Raw genomic sequence first — 23,369 nt, forward strand, 5'->3', positions numbered from 1 at the left:
AAGATGAAGTATGAGAGAGCCTTAACCCAAGCAACTTCTTTCTTATTACTGCAAAGCCTTGGGATTATTCTTACTAACAAAATGGCAAAACAAAACTGACAGTAAAAAGATTTTTAAGTTACATCTTAAATAATTGAATTCACAAAAAAATCTGGCTATTAGTCGTACAACATCGTAAAAAAACAACAGACCTCCATCTCTCATTTTGCGTCCAGGTGTTGACTTCCTCAGCAAGCTGCGTCCTGAGCTGAACAAAGTGTTGAGCTCCTCTAGGGGGCTGGTCAGGGGCCTCCCGTTGGCTGGGTTAAACAACAGTGGTGACGATGAGCACGAGTGTGCCCTTCGCGGCTCAGGTCGCGACATCTTCACAGGCGAATAAGGAGGCGGCTTCCCCATTGGCTCCCCACCTGGCCTTTGCGAGGAGATTTTGGGGGAATCAGAGCTCCCAGTGACAGATGCTGCACGAGTCAGAGCCAGGAAGTTGGCCTCAGGTGGGAAGGGGAAGTGTGAGGGCGGTCTGTAGGGAGGAGGTGGTGCGCTTGGGGGAGGAGGAGGTGGTGGAGGAGTGAGCGGAGGTGTAGACTTCTTTTCCGGCATGAGGACTGTGAGACTAGGTGAAGAGTCAGCCCTCTGGCGTGAAAACTGTGGGGACAGGGGGCTATCTGGACCAGTGGCGTAGTTCAGGTTCGTCTCAAACACTGGCAGCTTCTTTACCTCCAAAGGGGTGAGGGGTGATTCGTCTGAAGCAGGAGAACAGGTAACAGGAGAGGGGGGGAACACCAGCAGAGGGGGACGGTGAGGCAGCAAGTTGGGGAACGGAGCAGGGATGTCACAGCTGCCATCTTTGCCAAGCTGAGCTTTGGCAGCAGCACTGTTAGGCAGGCTCTGTGTGTGAGAAACCTCCATAGTAGCAGTGGCGCTAGCTGGCATTTGCTTGTTTTCCCCGCCCTTTGGAGGAGACAACCCCAATCCAATCAGGCCCAATGTTAGAGCCTGCAGCCTGGCAGCCTTGGTGATTGCAGGAGCAGGATTTCCACCATCTTCAGGTGGGAGATACTTCATCTCCTCGTACACAGCTTCTGAGTCCAACAGGTCCGGGCTGTCGGGGGGTTCTTGGAGGCTCCGAGTCCGTGGCTGGGACCCTAACATCTCAATGTATACATCCTCTTCGTCATGGCCCTTGTATAGGCTGAGTGCCACCCCTTTTGGAGCATCTAAAGAAGCTGCCCTCTGCATCACGCCTCCAAATCCTCCAAACCCCCCACCACGAGAAAGCAGGGCCATCTTTACATCAGCAGGGCGCAGCTGGTGGAGCTGGGGTGCCACGGCGTTAATCTCCTCGTATGAGCCTGTCAGCTTAGTGTTGGGGCTGCGCTTCGGTTTGGGCGGCGGTACCTTTCTCATGGTTGTGTAGTCATCGCTGTGAGGACGGGGCTTGGCTGAGGAAATGACATACGAAGGGATTTCAAGACAAAGCAGGTTTCAGCGATGTGTACGACCACAAAAACAAACAAAAAACAACAACACCACATGCACCCTACCTTAGCTTGTGGATTTTGGTGACATATTTAAATATATGAAGATTTATATATTTGATAAAATGTGTGTAAAGGATATAAATACCAGTGAAAGAATTGTCATTCATTCCACTTCTAATGTCTGAAGCCACGTAGAAATATCCGGTGCAGATGGTGAGAATATCGTTACTCAGTATTTTGAAGTTGGTTTGCCGAGGTTATAAAATAGCTCAGCCCTAAAATATCAAAGAACTAAAGAGTCACAGATTGCTGACCTGGCCAAACTGAACAAAATGACTGGGAATCGGAGTAATGATGAAGCTTAAATGTCATAATAGTAAAATGTAAAGGAATGCAATTACTAGTGATGTATTGTTAAACATGTGCTTGACAAGTATTACAGTAACAGCAGCAGTCTTGCTCTCTGTAGTCTAAATGAATAGGCAGCATGCCTTGTCAGAAAAACACAATATACATTTAATTAGCTTCTTACACATTTGAGTGTTTTTACCTCAGAAACAACTTCCACACCTAAAGTATTAGTGGGACCTGTTAATGCCTAGGTGCTTTCACTGACAGGAAAACATTGGTGATTTTCAGATTTCGACAATTCATGCCCAATCTGGGCCAACCAACCTGCCATTTTCGATCACTTACAGGTCTCTACTGAAAAGCTGAAGCAGACACATTTTATTGTACAGAGGAGTTTACATACCTGCTGGGTCACTGGGGGACAGCTGGGATTTTGGAGGACTTTCAGCCGGTGAACTTGACCCCTCTGGAGTGCAGCTTTCTTTGGGAGCCATTGTCAATCCTGAGCTTACAGCTTCATAAGATGCACTCAGGCGGGTGTTGGGGTCCCTCTTTGGTTTGGGAGGAGGTTGCTTGCGAGGAGACGAGAGACTCCCATTCCCTGCTCCGTCCTCACTGTTCTGAGCTGCTTGCTGCAAGGCTGGTTTGACTGGTGGACTTGCAGAGAAGTGGACCATGCTATCCACAGCGAGGGGAATGGGTACTGAGCTAGAACGAAAGTGGCGACTAATTCTGCTTCCCCCGTTGACGTGCCCCTCGTGGACTTTTCCGCTTTTCTCAACCATCCTTTAAAGCAAAATGAATAAAACAGAAAGAATGTGACAGGGTGAAATACTGAGCCAAAGGAGAAAAATGTAATTTTTGCTCTGTTTAAGATTGTCTGTCCATCTTCGATGTTATCCTAAAGTCACTTTTTCCATTAAGGCAAGAGGGTGGGGGGGGGGGATCCCTCTTCCTGACACAAAAGTGTTTTATGATTGAATAAGTAAATATATTAAGATATTTAGGATAATGAAACCACATTGAGTGAGTATCAATTAAAAAATTAGCTAAAGGGGCAGTTTGAATGACAACAATCAGAGATTAGGATTTAAATATAATCTCCTGGGTGTAATTGGATAACATCTATCTTGATATTTCCTCTGCTAATCTGGGTTAGCCATCTGTTACTTTTGCGAATGCAGGCAGGGGATAACATAGCATGTGTGAGGAGGGGCTCAGGGAGGGCATTTTATGAAGCCAGCAGAGAAACTAGGCAACTGCAAATGTGACTCGTCTGACAGTACACCACATGATAACATTTTGCTTGTTAGTACCCCCTCTCTGCTCCTGTTGAGGCAGCAGTTGTTAAGAGTATAAAGACAGAGAAAAGATACAGAAATCAGGAGACAGTTTCTCTGACAATGGGTGCTGAGATGCAATCTGTAACTTCTTTTGTTTCAGCTTGATTTACTCTAAAAGTTTTAAAAAGGCCTCTTATACCATACCTTGCAAAAGTACTAAAACCACTGGAGCTTGTCCACATTTATTCACACAAACTTCAAAATAGCGTTGGTCTGTTACGTAATATTCTAATAAAAGACGTTAGCCCTTTATAGCCTCCAAATTTAATCAAAATAGAGACTTTGATGTTTAAGGAATGGGTGATCTAAAGTTATCAAAATAGTGAGTTTTTGAGCATGTTGAATGGGTGTGGAAGAACCTCAAAATTTGACATCTCACTATGAAACATGAAAATCAAAAACTCAGACACCAAACCTTAAGGGACTGATCCGCATTCGGTCCACTAAAATACTCAAAGGTCAAATTGTGTCAACACTTAATCTTGTTTGGTCCGAATGAGGTAGGTTTAGACTGGAGTAATGTTCCACCGATGCAACACTATACAATCTGATAACACAGATCATTATCTGAGCATCTATACAAAGCTTACAAGTAAAGGTCTTGAGCTCAGACATATCCAATGACATCATTAATCACAAAACACCTGTCACACACACACATGAACACCATGCACACGTGTGCATTTGATTAAACACGCAAATATGTTTAGAGAGGCAAACAATTTCCTCTTATGGCCTTTTAAGTGAGTGAACCTGCAAATTGTTTCCAAATTAGAACAATGAATGATCTTGTGGTTATTATCAGAAGCAGTAGATTGGTAGATATTTGATTTTGATTGATTGTGTTTATGTATTCTAAATAAAAATCAGGCTGATCATATTGGAAAAATCTCATACAAGCAGTGCTGCTACTGAGCATTATGAAACAATAATTTATGATCCATTTATGAGCAACTTGTGGAAGCTAATTTACCTCCTAACTGGGTGATCCTCCTCTTTGCCCACTGGTTCGGGCCTCTCACCAAGCGGTGGGCTGCTGCTGAGGGTGTTGACCTGACCATTGCCATGGCAGCGCAGACGGTCGCTCTCCCGTGCGATGTCAGAGGCATTTTGGATTACCAGCTGGTCATAGGTCCGTAGCCCAATGTCTTCGGCTCCCTGCAGGAAACGCTGCACGCTACTCTCCTCTTTGTGCTGCAGTGACAGCCTGTGACTGACCCGTTGCCTGGCCAGCCAGCCGCGGACCACTGAGAAGCATGAAGGAGATGAGGAAGGTTTCAGAAACTGACAGGAAGCACATAAGAGTTTGTTAGGCAACGGTTACGCGTTACCTTTCTGACAGGTGATGATCCTTTTGTGAAGCTGGTAGCAACGGTCATTGAGCTGGTCAGCCTGCCAGTATCTCAGAAACACTTTACTGCTGCCCATCTACACACACAGACACACAATATGAGTTATTCCTCCTTACACAAACCCTGTCTGGCTGTTTTCTGCTGACATCTCAGAAGGGTGTGCGAGTTTAGAGATGAGAGTGCAGTGATGAAGCAATAATTTATGATAATTAGTGGGAGTGGAGTATATTCACTTCCAGGATTCAGGGGTCATTTCGGGGGCCAACACAGATCGCTCTATAGAAAGTGCATGAAACTGATCACTGACGACTAATGCAACACCAGCTTTATGCAGAATTAGTGCGCGTGTTAAACAGGGCTGCATTAGAAGTGTGTGTGAGGGACGGTGAGGTGTGTGTACGCCTGTGTGTGACCTGCGGGGTCACTTATTCAGACACAACAGCAGTGTAGCAGACAGGACAGAGAGAGGGGCGTAGGGGTTCGTGTTGCTGTGCATGTGTGTGTGTGAGCAGCATTATGATGAGGTCGGACAGCTGGAACCAGCCGTCTAGATTCCATGGGATCTTTGAAACACAGGGTCAGGGATTAAGTCAAATCTTTTGTTACTGATGGAGACAAAAACAAAAAAAAAGAAAAAAAAGAAGAAGAAGCAAAGCGTGCACACAAACACACCTGCCATCCTTGGACTTTGGACTGCTGCAGAACAAAACGGCATTTCTCCTCAGCCGACAACTTCTTCTTGTCTCCCAAAGTTGGGACTATGAGGTCTTTATATCTGAAAACAGCAACCAAAATAACACGAGACATTAGAGCTGCACAAATAAACATGCTGTGTTGAAACATCTCTATGGCATGGTCTTTCTTGGAACAATGGATTCAAAGGTCATTGGGGTTACACGGCGGACCAGCCAAAGAGCATCTGTTCCTGTTGCTGTCGTCCTTGGTTACGCTTGCTATGAATGATCAACTGGATTGTGTCAGCAGCTTGGTTTCTGCCAAGATAATGAAGGTGAAGGAGGTTGTAAACTATTTAGTGTTTTATATGCCTAAACTGATTGCATATGCATGGAAAAAAAAGAGTAGCTGGAATATCAGCAGAAACATGATGCTGAATCAAGTTTGTTGTAAATTTTCTATCCATTCTGACATGTTAAAGCCATCTACAGCCAGTTAGCAGACAAATGGCACATAAATCTGTCAGTGTTTTATACAGATAATAACTGTCTTTATTGCCATGATGTAAAGTTCACTTCTAATATGTATGCAAGTTATTATTGCCATGATGAAAATAATTATCCATTATCCTGGAACATTACTGTTTTAAATGAAGACAATCCCACTGCAGATATGCATAAATCATAAAGGCTTGAAGGAAGATGCTTTCATCTGCCACTATAGTAAAATATGTCACTACTTTATTTAATTACAACAGTTTTCCTGTAATCAATGATCTGTATTATTAATTCTTTGCATAAGGATTCATTGACATCAGGACTCCTAAACTGTTCAGATAAATCAACCACTGGTCATTTTTATTGGGGCATGCCATTAGCAATGCATAAGGAGAGCAGTGACTGACCTGCGAAGCAGGTCAGTCACTGCCTCCATGCATTGCATGGCAGGCACCTATTGTTCTACACCCAATAGAACGCCTGGATATTATTATTGGGGCATGCCATTAGCAATGCATAAGGAGAGCAGTGACTGACCTGCGAAGCAGGTCAGTCACTGCCTCCATGCATTGCATGGCAGGCACCTATTGTTCTACACCCAATAGAACGCCTGGATATTATTATTATCAGTGAGAATGCATTCAATGCATTCTCACTACTAGTGTTTCTGTTTCCCTTTATTATTATCAGTGAGAATGCATTCAATGCATTCTCACTACTAGTGTTTCTGTTTCCCTTTATTATTATTATTATTATTATTATATAATGTTCCGTACGTTTTTTGTCGTTTAACTACTTCTACTATCTTTCACTAATTCTACTAATTCATATATCAAAACGTTCAGCTCCTTCAGGAGAATCTTGCTGTATCTTTTGGTGAACTTCACTATTGCCCTTTTTGAAATAATTGCCCTTTTGTGCAAATTATTTGCCCCATTGAAATACATGGTGGAATTCACTAACTGACTTCAGTTACTAGAGTGTACACTCTAGTAACTGCCGTTTTTGAACTTTTTCTGCTTTTTGACAAACAAATTGATGCTGTTCATACATATTTCACTGTAGAGAAATAATTTATGCATTAAAATGTAGCTACGTGTGTCTACTTTATGGAATTATTACTATTATTGCTACAGGTCTTACTGTTTTCTGTCAAACTCTTCTGGAGTACAACCATGACACACTTTCTCCTATTCTTTCAATGTATTTTTGTCTTGTGCTCTGTTTTTATCTGTTTCTATGCATTCTGCAAGTCTACTTTTATGTATGCCTTCTACTGGTTTTACTATCTTTTAGCTTTTCAACTTTTGTGTATGCCTTCAACTTCTACTGGTTTTACTATCTTTTAGCTTTTCAACTTTTGTGTATGCCTTCTACTGGTTTTACTACCTTAGCTTTTCAACTTTTCTCTATGCCTTCAACTTCTACTGGTTTTACTATCTTTTAGCTTTTCAACTTTTGTGTATGCCTTCAACTTCTACTGGTTTTACTATCTTTTAGCTTTTCAACTTTTGTGTATGCCTTCAACTTCTACTGGTTGTAATATTGTTTAAGGTCTTCTGCAATCTTTAATCAATTTTAGCAATTCATATATCAAACTGTTCAGCCTCTTCTGCTCCTTTATGTTTTTTGTGCTGCTATGTTTCAATTCTTCAAATATTTCTGCCTTTGTAATAATTACTGCTTCTGCTATTTTCCTATGTTGCTATGTTTCACTGTTCATCTGTTTCAAGTATTTGTGGTTTTGTCCTGATTTCTGTTTCATCTAATTTTTGGTCTTTGCTACGTTTCTCTGTTCAACTATTTCAACTATTTCAAATTTTTCTGCTTTTTCCTACTTCTTACGCTTTTCTCTACTTTTTCTTGCGTTTCTGCTGCAGTCATTCTGCAAATATGCATTCTCACGGCTGTTTCGATAGGAACAGCTATTTTTCTAGTCAGTGAGAATGCATCCAATGCATTCTCACTACTAGTGTTTCTGTTTCCCTTTATCAGTGAGAATGCATCCAATGCATTCTCACTACTAGTGTTTCTGTTTCCCTTTATTATTATTATTATTATTATTATATAATGTTCCGTACGTTTTTTGTCGTTTAACTATTTCTACTATCTTTCACTAATTCTACTAATTCATATATCAAAACGTTCAGCTCCTTCAGGAGAATCTTGCTTTATCTTTTGGTAAACTTCACTATTGCACTTTTTGAAATAATTGCCCTTTTGTGCAAATTTATTGCCCCATTCATTCCTATGGTGGAATTCACTAACTGACATCAGTTGCTAGAGTGTACACTCTGGTAACTGACGTTTTTGAACTTTTTCTGCTTTTTGACAAACAAATTGATGCTGTTCTTACATATTTCACTGTAGAGAAATAATTTATGCATTAAAATGTAGCTACGTGTGTCTACTTTATGGAATTATTACTATTATTGCTACAGGTCTTACTGTTTTCTGTCAAATTTCTCTAGAGTACAACCATGTCACACTTTCTCCTATTCTTTCAATGTATTTTTCTCTTGTGCTCTGTTTTTATATGTTTCAGTGCATTCTGCTTGTCTACTTATATGTATGCTTTCAACTTCCACTGGTTTTTAATATCTTTTAGCTTTTCAACTTTTCTGTATGCCTTCAACTTCCACTGGTTTTTAATATCTTTTAACTATTCAACTTTTGTTTATGCCTTCAACTTCCACTGGTTTTTAATATCTTTTAGGTTTTCAACTTTTGTGTATGCTTTCAAATTCCTCTGGTTTTTACTATCTTTAAACTATTCAACTTTTGTGTATGCCTTCAACTTCCACTGGTTTTTAATATCTTTTAGCTATTCAACTTTTGTGTATGCTTTCAACTTCCACTGGTTTTTACTATCTTTTAGCTATTCAACTTTTGTTTATGCTTTCAACTTCCTCTGGTTTTTACTATCTTTTAACTATTCAAGTTTTGTGTATGCCTTCAACTTCCACTGGTTTTCAATATCTTTTAGCTTTTCAACTTTTGTGTATGCCTTCAACTTCCACTGGTTTTACTGTCCTTTAGCTTTCCAACTTTTGTGTATGCCTTCAACTTCCACTGGTTTTTACTATCTTTTAGCTTTTCAACTTTTGTGTATGCCTTCAACTTCCACTGGTTTTTAATTTGTTTTAGCTTTTCAACTTTTGTGTATGCCTTCAACTTCCACTGGTTTTTAATTTCTTTTAGCTTTTCAACTTTTCTGTATGCCTTCAACTTCCACGGGTTTTTAATATCTTTTAGCTATTCAACTTCTGTGTATGCCTTCAACTTCCTCTGGTTTTTACTATCTTTTAACTATTCAACTTTTGTGTATGCCTTCAACTTCCACTGGTTTTTAATTTCTTTTAGCTTTTCAACTTTTCTTTATGCCTTCAACTTCCACTGGTTTTTAATATTTTAGCTATTCAACTTTTGTGTATGCCTTCAACTTCCACTGGTTTTTAATATTTTAGCTTTTCAACTTTTGTGTATGCTTTCAACTTCCTCTGGTTTTTACTATCTTTTAACTATTCAACTTTTGTGTATGCCTTCAACTTCCACTGGTTTTTAATTTCTTTTAGCTTTTCAACTTTTCTGTATGCCTTCAACTTCCACTGGTTTTTAATATCTTTTAGCTATTCAACTTTTGTGTATGCTTTCAACTTCCACTGGATTTTACTATCTTTTAGCTATTCAACTTTTGTGTATGCTTTCAACTTCCACTGGTTTTTAATTTCTTTTAACTATTCAACTTTTGTGTATGCCTTCAACTTCCACTGGTTTTTAATTTCTTTTAGCTTTTCAACTTTTCTGTATGCCTTCAACTTCCACTGGTTTTTAATATATTTTAGCTATTCAACTTTTGTGTATGCTTTCAACTTCCACTGGTTTTTACTATCTTTTAACTATTCAACTTTTGTGTATGCCTTCAACTTCCACTGGTTTTTAATTTCTTTTAGCTTTTCAACTTTTCTGTGTGCCTTCAACTTCCACTGGTTTTACTATCTTTTAGCTATTCAACTTTTGTTTATGCTTTCAACTTCCACTGGTTTTTACTATCTTTTAACTATTCAACTTTTCTGTATGCCTTCAAATTCCACTGGTTTTTACTATCTTTTTGCCTTTCAACTTTTCTGTATGCCTTCAACTTCCACTGGTTTTCCACTGGTTGCATTTCTGCTGCAGTCATTCTGCAAATATGCATTCTCACGGCTGTTTCGCTAGGAACAGCTATTTTTCTAGTTATTATTATTATTATTATTATTATTATATAATGTTCCGTACGTTTTTTGTCGTTTAACTATTTCTACTATCTTTCACTAATTCTACTAATTCATATATCAAAACGTTCAGCTCCTTCAGGAGAATCTTGCTTTATCTTTTGGTAAACTTCACTATTGCACTTTTTGAAATAATTGCCCTTTTGTGCAAATTTATTGCCCCATTCATTCCTATGGTGGAATTCACTAACTGACATCAGTTGCTAGAGTGTACACTCTAGTAACTGACGTTTTTGAACTTTTTCTGCTTTTTGACAAACAAATTGATGCTGTTCTTACATATTTCACTGTAGAGAAATAATTTATGCATTAAAATGTAGCTACGTGTGTCTACTTTATGGAATTATTACTATTATTGCTACAGGTCTTACTGTTTTCTGTCAAATTTCTCTAGAGTACAACCATGTCACACTTTCTCCTATTCTTTCAATGTATTTTTCTCTTGTGCTCTGTTTTTATATGTTTCAGTGCATTCTGCTTGTCTACTTATATGTATGCTTTCAACTTCCACTGGTTTTTAATATCTTTTAGCTTTTCAACTTTTCTGTATGCCTTCAACTTCCACTGGTTTTTAATATCTTTTAACTATTCATCTTTTGTGTATGCCTTCAACTTCCACTGGTTTTTAATATCTTTTAGCTATTCAACTTCTGTGAATGCCTTCAACTTCCTCTGGTTTTTACTATCTTTTAACTATTCAACTTTTGTGTATGCCTTCAACTTCCACTGGTTTTTAATTTCTTTTAGCTTTTCAACTTTTCTGTAAGCCTTCAACTTCCACTGGTTTTTAATATCTATTAGCTATTCAACTTTTGTGTATGCTTTCAACTTCCACTGGTTTTTACTATCTTTTAGCTATTCAACTTTTGTGTATGCCTTCAACTTCCACTGGTTTTTAATTTCTTTTAGCTTTTCAACTTTTCTGTATGCCTTCAACTTCCACTGGTTTTTACTATCTTTTAACTATTCAACTTCTGTGTATGCCTTCAACTTCCTCTGGTTTTTACTATCTTTTAGCTTTTCAACTTTTGTGTATGCTTTCAACTTCCACTGGTTTTTACTATCTTTTAACTATTCAACTTTTGTGTATGCCTTCAACTTCCACTGGTTTTTAATTTCTTTTAGCTATTCAACTTCTGTGTATGCCTTCAACTTCCACTGGGTTTTTCTATCTTTTAACTATTCAACTTTTGTGTATGCTTTCAAATTCCACTGGTTTTTACTATCTTTAAACTATTCAACTTTTGTGTATGCCTTCAACTTCCACTGGTTTTTAATTTTTTTAGCTTTTCAACTTTTGTGTATGCCTTCAACTTCCACTGGTTTTTACTATCTTTTAACTATTCAACTTCTGTGTATGCCTTCAACTTCCTCTGGTTTTTACTATCTTTTAGCTTTTCAACTTTTGTGTATGCTTTCAACTTCCACTGGTTTTTACTATCTTTTAACTATTCAACTTTTGTGTATGCCTTCAACTTCCACTGGTTTTTAATTTCTTTTAGCTTTTCAACTTTTCTGTATGCCTTCAACTTCCACTGGTTTTTAATATTTTTTTGCCTTTAAACTTTTCTGTATGCCTTCAACTTCCACTGGTTTTCCACTGGTTGCATTTCTGCTGCAGTCATTCTGCAAATATGCATTCTCACGGCTGTTTCGCTAGGAACAGCTATTTTTCTAGTTATTATTATTATTATATAATGTTCCGTACGTTTTTTGTCGTTTAACTACTTCTACTATCTTTCACTAATTCTACTAATTCATATATCAAAACGTTCAGCTCCTTCAGGAGAATCTTGCTGTATCTTTTGGTGAACTTCACTATTGCCCTTTTTGAAATAATTGCCCTTTTGTGCAAATTATTTGCCCCATTGAAATACATGGTGGAATTCACTAACTGACTTCAGTTACTAGAGTGTACACTCTAGTAACTGCCGTTTTTGAACTTTTTCTGCTTTTTGACAAACAAATTGATGCTGTTCATACATATTTCACTGTAGAGAAATAATTTATGCATTAAAATGTAGCTACGTGTGTCTACTTTATGGAATTATTACTATTATTGCTACAGGTCTTACTGTTTTCTGTCAAACTCTTCTGGAGTACAACCATGACACACTTTCTCCTATTCTTTCAATGTATTTTTGTCTTGTGCTCTGTTTTTATCTGTTTCTATGCATTCTGCAAGTCTACTTTTATGTATGCCTTCTACTGGTTTTACTATCTTTTAGCTTTTCAACTTTTGTGTATGCCTTCAACTTCTACTGGTTTTACTATCTTTTAGCTTTTCAACTTTTGTGTATGCCTTCTACTGGTTTTACTACCTTAGCTTTTCAACTTTTCTCTATGCCTTCAACTTCTACTGGTTTTACTATCTTTTAGCTTTTCAACTTTTGTGTATGCCTTCAACTTCTACTGGTTTTACTATCTTTTAGCTTTTCAACTTTTGTGTATGCCTTCAACTTCTACTGGTTGTAATATTGTTTAAGGTCTTCTGCAATCTTTAATCAATTTTAGCAATTCATATATCAAACTGTTCAGCCTCTTCTGCTCCTTTATGTTTTTTGTGCTGCTATGTTTCAATTCTTCAAATATTTCTGCCTTTGTAATAATTACTGCTTCTGCTATTTTCCTATGTTGCTATGTTTCACTGTTCATCTGTTTCAAGTATTTGTGGTTTTGTCCTGATTTCTGTTTCATCTAATTTTTGGTCTTTGCTACGTTTCTCTGTTCAACTATTTCAACTATTTCAAATTTTTCTGCTTTTTCCTACTTCTTACGCTTTTCTCTACTTTTTCTTGCGTTTCTGCTGCAGTCATTCTGCAAATATGCATTCTCACGGCTGTTTCGATAGGAACAGCTATTTTTCTAGTTATAACAACTTCTTCCATTACCGTTAATGCGGCTCGTACCGCTGCGTGCCCACCCACAAAAGTGGTATCAAAACGTGTGTCTCGATCCCGGCATTGGAGCTATTACTTTTATTGGGGATCGGAGTTACGACGGCGACGTAAAAAGCGAAAAACGAGCGAAATTTCCAACTGCCGAAACCTTAGAGTGTAACTGAAACCAACTGCCGCTTTTTAGAGTGAGAAAAAGAGTGGAATTTTGACCCCAAAATAATTTTGAAATCGCTCTCATGGGTGCAAAAATTGCTCTATTGGTATGAAAGTCGGTCATGACATTGATACGAATGCCTGCTCCGGTAAAATGTTTTCAAAATTTCCCTAGGGCTTATGGTTTTCGGTCCAGGTGCTTCAGAGCAAAGTTTTGGGACAGGATAACTGACGCTCCTCTCCAGTGTTTTACATACATTTCTGAAAAATCTCTGAGCTCAGCGCACACCATTTTTCTCTCATCACTGCAATTACTGTGATTGAGCTACAGATATGAATCGCGGTAATAGATGAGATGAGAAATAGCCCTCTCATATGCTTCAAACGGTTTTTGGATCGGACTTACGGAACCCGAACGGGAAGCAGTCGTTCGGACTGCTTTTTCCATTAAAACTGACTGGGTGTCTCATAAAGATAGATAAGTCTGACACACACAGGGCACTTTCATCACTATAGCAACAGAATGCAGAGAGGGAGAACTGCTGGGGTTTGGACTACAAAGACTCTGTAGTTCTAAATATGGCGGAACACTTTAATGCAGAGGGCAGAGCAGAAGGTCAGAACTACAACATGGCGGAACACTCAATTATTACAGAGGAGGCCTGAGCTGGCAGTTAGAACTACTTCCTGTTTTGGGCATTATACAGGTGGATTAACCAAACCACTGTTACACATTGGATTAGTGTGGTTATGAAAATTAAGTTTACTGAAAGTTTCAAAATAAAACTCTGAAAATTGCACTGACAAAAGTGCATCGCCGTAGGCGATGCAAAAATGAAAATCTTTTTTTTATGTTTTTTTTCTCAGGATAGTGAACTGCCTTGCGCAGCAAGGCAGTTCATTAACATTAGCATTTCATGGTTGTCTTAAAGATTGAAATCCTTCCCCAGCTTTCTGTCTCACACACACAGCAGTTGGCTGAGGGCCAATCGCTAGAGCAACAGAATCCAGAGAAAGGCTGCTGGTTTGGACTACAAACCAGCAGCCATAACTGCCATAACTGTAGTTCTATCTATGGCCAAGACTCAGTTAAAATAGAGGCCTGACCAGCATGTCAGAACTACAACATGGCGGAACACTCAATTATTACAGAGGAGGAGTTGGCTGGTATTATAAACAACTTGTGCTTTGAGCATTATATAACTGATTTAACCTGATCACTATTACACATGAAATTAGTGTGGCAATTTCAAATGAAGCTTATTGAAATTTTTCAAAATAAAAGCCTTGACAATTTTTACATCATGTAATTGCTCTTTTTACATACATTTCTGCAAAAAGTTCTGAGCTCAGCGCACACCATTTTTCTCTCATCACTGCAATTACTGTGAATGAGCTACAGATATGAATCGCGGTACTAAATGAGACGACAAATAGCCCTCTCATACGCTTCAAACGGTTTTCGAATACGTATCACGGTTCCCGAATGGAAAGGAGTTGTTCGAACAGCTTTTTGGAGTGAAACTGGCTGGCTCAAACAGATAGAATTGTTTCTCCCCCTGTCTGGAGAAACACAGGGGGAGGCTTGGTCACTATAGCAACAGAACACAGACAAAAGCCAAACTGCTCCTTAGGACTACAAAAACACCATCTTTGTAGTTCTAAACACGATGGAACACTTTACTACAGAGGCCTGAGCAGAAGGTCGGAAGGTCAACATGGTGGAACCCTCAATCATTACAAAGGAGGGCTGAGCTGGCAGTTAAGAAGTAAATAATGGTGGAACTCTGACTTATTACAGAAAGAAGGTGAGCAGAATGTTATAACTACAGACAGGGCAGAATGTTCTGGGCATTATATATAAACTGGTTTAACCCAACCACTGTTAGATATTGGATTAGTGTGGCCATTTAAAATGAAGCTTACTGAAAATTTCAAAATAAAAGCCTGAATATTCCTCTTGGGCCTTTATTATGTTTTTCTCTCAGGTTAGTGCAGAGACAACTACAGATTTAAATCGTGTTTCCATCGGAGACAAGAAATTGCCCTCTTATATGCTTCAAAAAGTTTTCGGATTGCTCTTATGGATGCTGAACAGTAAGCCGCTTTGATCAGAAAAACTAACTGCTTCAAACAGTTAGAATTCTCTCTCCCTGTGTGTCTCACTAACATGATAGTTGAGCTGCTCTTTAGAACTACAATGACTGAAGGTCAGAACTACAACATGGCGGAACTTTCAGATACCACAGATTAGGGCTGAACTGGCATTTAGAACTACTTGCTGTTTTGGGCATTATATAGTTGGATTAACCCAACCACTGTTACACATTTTATTGCTGTGGTCAATTAAAATGAAGCTTAATGAAAATTTCAAAATAAAAGCCTTGATATTTTTCACATCAGCTTTGGGCTTTATGTGAAATGTTTAAACAAACTACTTTTACACATTGAATTGGTGTGGTGGTTAAAATGAAGCCTACTGAAAGTTTCAAAATAAAAGTCTGCATATTCCTCTCATGCTAGTGCAACGCCGTAGGCGTTGCAATAATATTAAGCTTTTTTCGCATTTTTTTTCCTCAGGATAGTGAACTGCCTTGCGCAGCAAGGCAGTTCATTAACATTAGCACAAGTTTAGCATTTTACTGCCCCCACTAGTGCACTGCCTTGCGCAGCAAGGCAGTGCACATCCTAACATCCTACATGAATATTAGTCTTCACGCTAATATTAGCATTTTGGCTTATGCATTAATTTCAACATACTGAATGGTACAGGTGCAGTTTAGTCAACATGTTTCTGACTCACCACAGGTTATTGACTACATTGAAGCTTTCTTTAGCATTAATGCTAATTTTTTGCATTAGAACGCTTGATTAAAAACCGACGGGCACACTTTGGCATGCCCCTTAAAATTTCTGCGGAATTTTCTAGTTATTATAACAACTTCTTCCATTACCGTTAATGCGGCTCGTACCGCTGCGTGCCCACCCACAAAAGTGGTATCAAAACGTGTGTCTCGATCCCGGCATTGGAGCTATTACTTTTATTGGGGATCGGAGTTACGACGGCGACGTAAAAAGCGAAAAACGAGCGAAATTTCCAACTGCCGAAACCTTAGAGTGTAACTGAAACCAACTGCCGCTTTTTAGAGTGAGAAAAAGAGTGGAATTTTGACCCCAAAATAATTTTGAAATCGCTCTCATGGGTGCAAAAATTGCTCTATTGGTATGAAAGTCGGTCATGACATTGATACGAATGCCTGCTCCGGTAAAATGTTTTCAAAATTTCCCTAGGGCTTATGGTTTTCGGTCCAGGTGCTTCAGAGCAAAGTTTTGGGACAGGATAACTGACGCTCCTCTCCAGTGTTTTACATACATTTCTGAAAAATCTCTGAGCTCAGCGCACACCATTTTTCTCTCATCACTGCAATTACTGTGATTGAGCTACAGATATGAATCGCGGTAATAGATGAGATGAGAAATAGCCCTCTCATATGCTTCAAACGGTTTTTGGATCGGACTTACGGAACCCGAACGGGAAGCAGTCGTTCGGACTGCTTTTTCCATTAAAACTGACTGGGTGTCTCATAAAGATAGATAAGTCTGACACACACAGGGCACTTTCATCACTATAGCAACAGAATGCAGAGAGGGAGAACTGCTGGGGTTTGGACTACAAAGACTCTGTAGTTCTAAATATGGCGGAACACTTTAATGCAGAGGGCAGAGCAGAAGGTCAGAACTACAACATGGCGGAACACTCAATTATTACAGAGGAGGCCTGAGCTGGCAGTTAGAACTACTTCCTGTTTTGGGCATTATACAGGTGGATTAACCAAACCACTGTTACACATTGGATTAGTGTGGTTATGAAAATTAAGTTTACTGAAAGTTTCAAAATAAAACTCTGAAAATTGCACTGACAAAAGTGCATCGCCGTAGGCGATGCAAAAATGAAAATCTTTTTTTTATGTTTTTTTTCTCAGGATAGTGAACTGCCTTGCGCAGCAAGGCAGTTCATTAACATTAGCATTTCATGGTTGTCTTAAAGATTGCAACAGAATCCAGAGAAAGGCTGCTGGTTTGGACTACAAACCAGCAGCCATAACTGCCATAACTGTAGTTCTATCTATGGCCAAGACTCAGTTAAAATAGAGGCCTGACCAGCATGTCAGAACTACAACATGGCGGAACACTCAATTATTACAGAGGAGGAGTTGGCTGGTATTATAAACAACTTGTGCTTTGAGCATTATATAACTGATTTAACCTGATCACTATTACACATGAAATTAGTGTGGCAATTTCAAATGAAGCTTATTGAAATTTTTCAAAATAAAAGCCTTGACAATTTTTACATCATGTAATTGCTCTTTTTACATACATTTCTGCAAAAAGTTCTGAGCTCAGCGCACACCATTTTTCTCTCATCACTGCAATTACTGTGAATGAGCTACAGATATGAATCGCGGTACTAAATGAGACGACAAATAGCCCTCTCATACGCTTCAAACGGTTTTCGAATACGTATCACGGTTCCCGAATGGAAAGGAGTTGTTCGAACAGCTTTTTGGAGTGAAACTGGCTGGCTCAAACAGATAGAATTGTTTCTCCCCCTGTCTGGAGAAACACAGGGGGAGGCTTGGTCACTATAGCAACAGAACACAGACAAAAGCCAAACTGCTCCTTAGGACTACAAAAACACCATCTTTGTAGTTCTAAACACGATGGAACACTTTACTACAGAGGCCTGAGCAGAAGGTCGGAAGGTCAACATGGTGGAACCCTCAATCATTACAAAGGAGGGCTGAGCTGGCAGTTAAGAAGTAAATAATGGTGGAACTCTGACTTATTACAGAAAGAAGGTGAGCAGAATGTTATAACTACAGACAGGGCAGAATGTTCTGGGCATTATATATAAACTGGTTTAACCCAACCACTGTTAGATATTGGATTAGTGTGGCCATTTAAAATGAAGCTTACTGAAAATTTCAAAATAAAAGCCTGAATATTCCTCTTGGGCCTTTATTATGTTTTTCTCTCAGGTTAGTGCAGAGACAACTACAGATTTAAATCGTGTTTCCATCGGAGACAAGAAATTGCCCTCTTATATGCTTCAAAAAGTTTTCGGATTGCTCTTATGGATGCTGAACAGTAAGCCGCTTTGATCAGAAAAACTAACTGCTTCAAACAGTTAGAATTCTCTCTCCCTGTGTGTCTCACTAACATGATAGTTGAGCTGCTCTTTAGAACTACAATGACTGAAGGTCAGAACTACAACATGGCGGAACTTTCAGATACCACAGATTAGGGCTGAACTGGCATTTAGAACTACTTGCTGTTTTGGGCATTATATAGTTGGATTAACCCAACCACTGTTACACATTTTATTGCTGTGGTCAATTAAAATGAAGCTTAATGAAAATTTCAAAATAAAAGCCTTGATATTTTTCACATCAGCTTTGGGCTTTATGTGAAATGTTTAAACAAACTACTTTTACACATTGAATTGGTGTGGTGGTTAAAATGAAGCCTACTGAAAGTTTCAAAATAAAAGTCTGCATATTCCTCTCATGCTAGTGCAACGCCGTAGGCGTTGCAATAATATTAAGCTTTTTTCGCATTTTTTTTCCTCAGGATAGTGAACTGCCTTGCGCAGCAAGGCAGTTCATTAACATTAGCACAAGTTTAGCATTTTACTGCCCCCACTAGTGCACTGCCTTGCTGCGCAAGGCAGTGCACATCCTAACATCCTACATGAATATTAGTCTTCACGCTAATATTAGCATTTTGGCTTATGCATTAATTTCAACATACTGAATGGTACAGGTGCAGTTTAGTCAACATGTTTCTGACTCACCACAGGTTATTGACTACATTGAAGCTTTCTTTAGCATTAATGCTAATTTTTTGCATTAGAACGCTTGATTAAAAACCGACGGGCACACTTTGGCATGCCCCTTAAAATTTCTGCGGAATTTTCTAGTTCTTAGTTATTCTGCTGTTGGAAAAAAAACCCAACAAAAAACAGATCATATGCTCATAAGAAATTTTACAAATTCATTTTTATATTGTTTTTGTAAATCTTTTTGCAAAAACAAGCATAGTCTAATGCACAAGGAATCGAATGTCAAAAGACATTAAAAAGAAATCGTATACATCTTTTTCGGTTTGTAGCCTTCCGAGTTAGCTTTCAATGGTAATCATAATATACGTACACGCCAATAAGCTCTTTCAATGGGAATCTAAACACTTAAGTCCAAGCCTTAGCAATAGAGGGGAAAGGTGCATGAAAAAAACTAACAAACATTCATTTAAGTGTATTTTCTAACCATTATTTTACTCTGATGCAAACTTGGACCGAGCCAGAAATCTGGAATCAGTTTATCTAATTGAGGTCGCTATTGAATGCCAACAGTGGGAGGGGGTTTGTGGGTCCCTCAATGCACCAGTGGAGCATTCAGGGATTTGCAGTGCGAGTGGTGAGTGCACTGCCTACTATTGGGACAGCTCTAGTAGACATTTGAAATTATCTTGTGGGCCAAGTATAATCACAGATTAGGCGTGCAGGCCTGAGTTTGACACCTGTTGTCAAGGCAAAACACTGCAACTAATGGTCTTCACTAATTAGTAAACAGGATCCACCTGTGCATAAGGTAATCTCTCTATAAATCCAGCTCTTCTCTGAATATCTATCTGGTAGAGGGAATAGGTGAATAAACCACATTATAAAGTGCAAGCGACAAAGAAGACTTGACAAGTAATTTAAATCAGGGTTAGGTTACAAAACGATACTCAAAGATCCACTGCTCCGGTGGTAGAAGTCAAACAAGCGTTAGTTGTCTCATCCAGAAATCAAAGATGTGACTGAAAGGACGTTATCAGGAATCTCAGTTCCATTTTGGTGCAATCCATGCAGAAAACACGGGAACAAAAGAGACAAAAATGTAACTTTCTGGCTCACATGCAAAATGCTTTATGTGGTCAAACGCAATGACGACAGAGTCATTATGTGGGGGAGGCTTTTCTTCAGCAGCAACAGAGATGCTCGTCTGAGTTGATGGGAAGTTGTGTGGAACTAAATGAAAAGAAAACCTTGGTCGAGGGTGGGAACGACTTGAGATTGGAGGGGAGGTTCGCATTATAGTAGGAAAAAAACTCAAAACACAAAGTCAGCAACAGAAAGAAGTTGTTTACATAAAAGTTCATTAAAATACAATCAGGTTATGGGTTGGACATGACAAAATGTTAAGCATTCCTCACCTGTGAGCTCTTTCTGAGGCATTGTTTGTCACCTACCTCTAGCTTTACCAGCCACATTAGAACCGAAGCTCATTTTGCATGATCTTTGATTACTAAAATTATCCTGGGGCTTGGGGAAGATTAATAAAAGAATGTAATGTTTTAACCTCAGCTACTTTAATTAAATCTTGTCAGTAAATGCTCTGATTATTACCCTGGGAATGTGGATCAGGAAAAAGCTGATGACACTGCATGTGCGAAGTAAACATCAGAAGCAGATGGTTGGAAACATAAACCACTTGTGTTGTCAATACTGAGTAAGTGAGTTCATGTGAATAAGGGATGCGTTTGATTTGGAGAAGTGGGGTCTGACTGAACTCGCCGTAACCCTTCCCTCTTTGTGGTAATATTGGTCCAGCAGACAGCTCACGCTGGCCCAAAGGGCCCATAAAACACAAAGGAACTCTGTAAACCCATGACCCGTCTTATGAGGGTATGAAAACTATTGATGCTCCCTGTTTTTTACAAGTCCCAGGGGAGCCTCATATGGAGTCAAAGAACTGAAATGAGCCTGACATACAAGATAAGGATTATACGCTGCCATTGTGGTCAGGTCTTGTCTATAACCGAACCAATGATGCGACAGCAGTGAACCTGTACTTCAAACTCTGAAATTGTTCTCGACAATCTCTGACCTGCAGCTCTTTTATGAGTCCATAAGTGTCATTTAGTCATGAATATGTAGGCACAATGAGCAAACTCAATTATGTATATTCACCTGCTGGTAATTTATTGCCCATTAATAATTAATAATGAGAACCTACATGGAAAAACAGACATAAAAATGTGACCGACAAGCTCGTAAACTATGCTTGTGACTTGTTCTTTGCTCACGAGTCTCTCATTAACTTCTTATATATAGGAATAATTTGATTACTGGATGAAAAGGGTTAAGATTTAAAAGGAATAAGATTTATAGAAAATCTACATCTGACCGAAAATAAACCTGGACACAAAACACATGCTATATCATAAACAACAAATATAAGCAGCAGTAAAAATAGATTTTCCCTAAATCACTCTGGTTACCAAGACACTAACGTGTTTCGCTTCGGGCAGCCAGTGTATCCTAGAAACGAGTCAGAGGTGGCTCTATTGTGTAAGTGGATTTGTTTACACCCAATGGTCCATTTGTTTACAAGATCATAAAGCAGCATTGAAGATTCATTGCAGAGTAATTGCCTGTCATTTTTACTATTGGAAGTGCCACAGGCATGTGACAAATCAAAAGGCAAACCAGTAAAGTGCAAACAGAATCTAACCTTAAATGTGAAATATGTTTTTGAACAGATCATCACAGCAGAGCTAAAGAGCATCAGTGCACTTTTACATAACAGCAGACCAATTTCTGGGTCTATGTGGAGGAAGAAAGATATATGGCAATTTAGCTGGAAATTACTGGCTCCTTTGAGTAATGGAAACTTCAAGCAAGATTTTCTTAATGCATAAGCAGTACAACTTAAAAAGGAAATTACACAAGTGTAAATAGTAAAAAAAAAAAATTGCACAAAATACATAAAAAATGTAGTTAAAATCAACAAGTGTTATATTTATAGATTGAAAATATGTTTGTCTCCACCTTCAGAGTTTCAGCCTTGTAAAGGAACAAACACCATAGGTATTTCCCTCATCTTAGCACAGTCAGAGGATGTAGATAACCTTATAAATGCTTTGAAACCCATTTTTTTTTAGTCACGTTGTAAACTATTTTATAATGGTATTTTAAACCCTTTGCACTTTTTCTGCTTCCTGTCCTGTCCCTTTCCTTTTAGCTAAATATGAAAACAGGTCTTTGCTTTTAAGCTGTAGTCTCAGAAACTGACCATTTCTTTCACACAACCAACCTCTGTGCAATTTGGAGGCGTTTTCCATGGCAGGTAGAAGCCTATTTTGATATCTCTGTATGCAAAGGGTTTGAGTGCAGACTGCTCATATCAGCTGCAATATTCTTTGAGAAGCAGGGAGAGCAATGGTTGGATGCAATGCTCATAGCAGCTGCAGCACCAAAGGCATTACAGCAAATTATTTGGCGAGCTTCCAGCCCAGGATGGATGTCATGAGGTTGTCATGGCCTTATGTAGCCATGGCATGAGGCTAGTGTGAATGGTCCTTGTTCAAATTCTCTGATGACCAAGACACAGTGGTGCCTGACAGCCATAGATAAGCCACCACCGTCACGACTAGGCTTCTCTGTCGCTCCTGCCAGCCCACCACAGTAATGAACAATCTCACCATGAAACGTTCAACACGCTCAAAACAGCTGTGCAACTTTGATGCTCAAAATGCACTGTAGGAACTGGGTTGCATTTTCTAGGCATCCAAAGCCACTTTTCCAAGAACATGTAAAGAGTGAAGAACACCATTTTTTAATCTTATTATTTAGTTTGGGACATTGTGAAAGGTATTTAAATTGACTAATGTATTTGTGAGTTGGTAACGTATTTGCTCCCAAAGTTATTATAACTTCTGTTCTCCTGAGTTTTAACAGAACTGCTAGTTTTTCCTCTCTTCATTCAGAATTCATTGCCTCGTTAAGATTTGCCTTAAGCCCCGTTTGGAAATAAACTGCATAGTAAATAAGGGTGAAAAGTAACTTTTGTGTATTTTGAATGTTAAAGGGGCAGTATTATGTATTTTCAAGGCACATAGAGTCATTTTATACCACAATCAAGTTACTATGATACCTTCAATTGTTATGAAAATGCTGTACACCAAATGTAATAAGAAGCTCCTTCTCTTTACAACACTCCGCAAGTCATAACAACAATGTTTCTCTATTATCACTTCAACATCATTCTTGAGAGCACTGTACTGAGAAATAGTTACTGTGACAAACTGAGCAGGTGTATAGTTCCACCAGGTGCTTGCCAACTGCTGCTGCTAGTCTGGAGGAGCTGAGTGGGGAAGTGGTGGTCTGGATTCTCCACACTGGTGGGAAAGGCAATGCTGGGTGAGAGCAAGTGTTTAGGCACCCTGCCAAGGGAGGATACAGGATTTCTCAAACATAAAAAAAGAATCAAAGTCACACTCCAGGTATGTTTTTGATG

General features: G+C 38.9%; 1 protein-coding gene across 1 annotated transcript in view; it reads right to left on the reverse strand.

The window, feature by feature from the left end:
• The window catches only part of myo16 (myosin XVI), a 117,288-nt gene that overhangs the window by 15,031 nt on the left and 78,888 nt on the right, over window positions 1-23,369 (reverse strand). Inside the window, exons 28-32 of the mRNA XM_015003060.2 lie at window positions 5,197-5,299; window positions 4,504-4,600; window positions 4,146-4,419; window positions 2,233-2,615; window positions 192-1,439 (exon numbers count right to left, since the gene is read on the reverse strand). Coding sequence (XP_014858546.2) covers window positions 192-1,439; window positions 2,233-2,615; window positions 4,146-4,419; window positions 4,504-4,600; window positions 5,197-5,299 — 2,105 coding nt within the window. The remainder of the gene's footprint in view (window positions 1-191; window positions 1,440-2,232; window positions 2,616-4,145; window positions 4,420-4,503; window positions 4,601-5,196; window positions 5,300-23,369) is intronic.

Source organism: Poecilia mexicana, unplaced genomic scaffold (assembly GCF_051168715.1).
Source record: "Poecilia mexicana isolate PSO_F unplaced genomic scaffold, ASM5116871v1 scaffold_2, whole genome shotgun sequence".
Classification (NCBI taxonomy): Eukaryota; Metazoa; Chordata; class Actinopteri; order Cyprinodontiformes; family Poeciliidae; genus Poecilia; species Poecilia mexicana.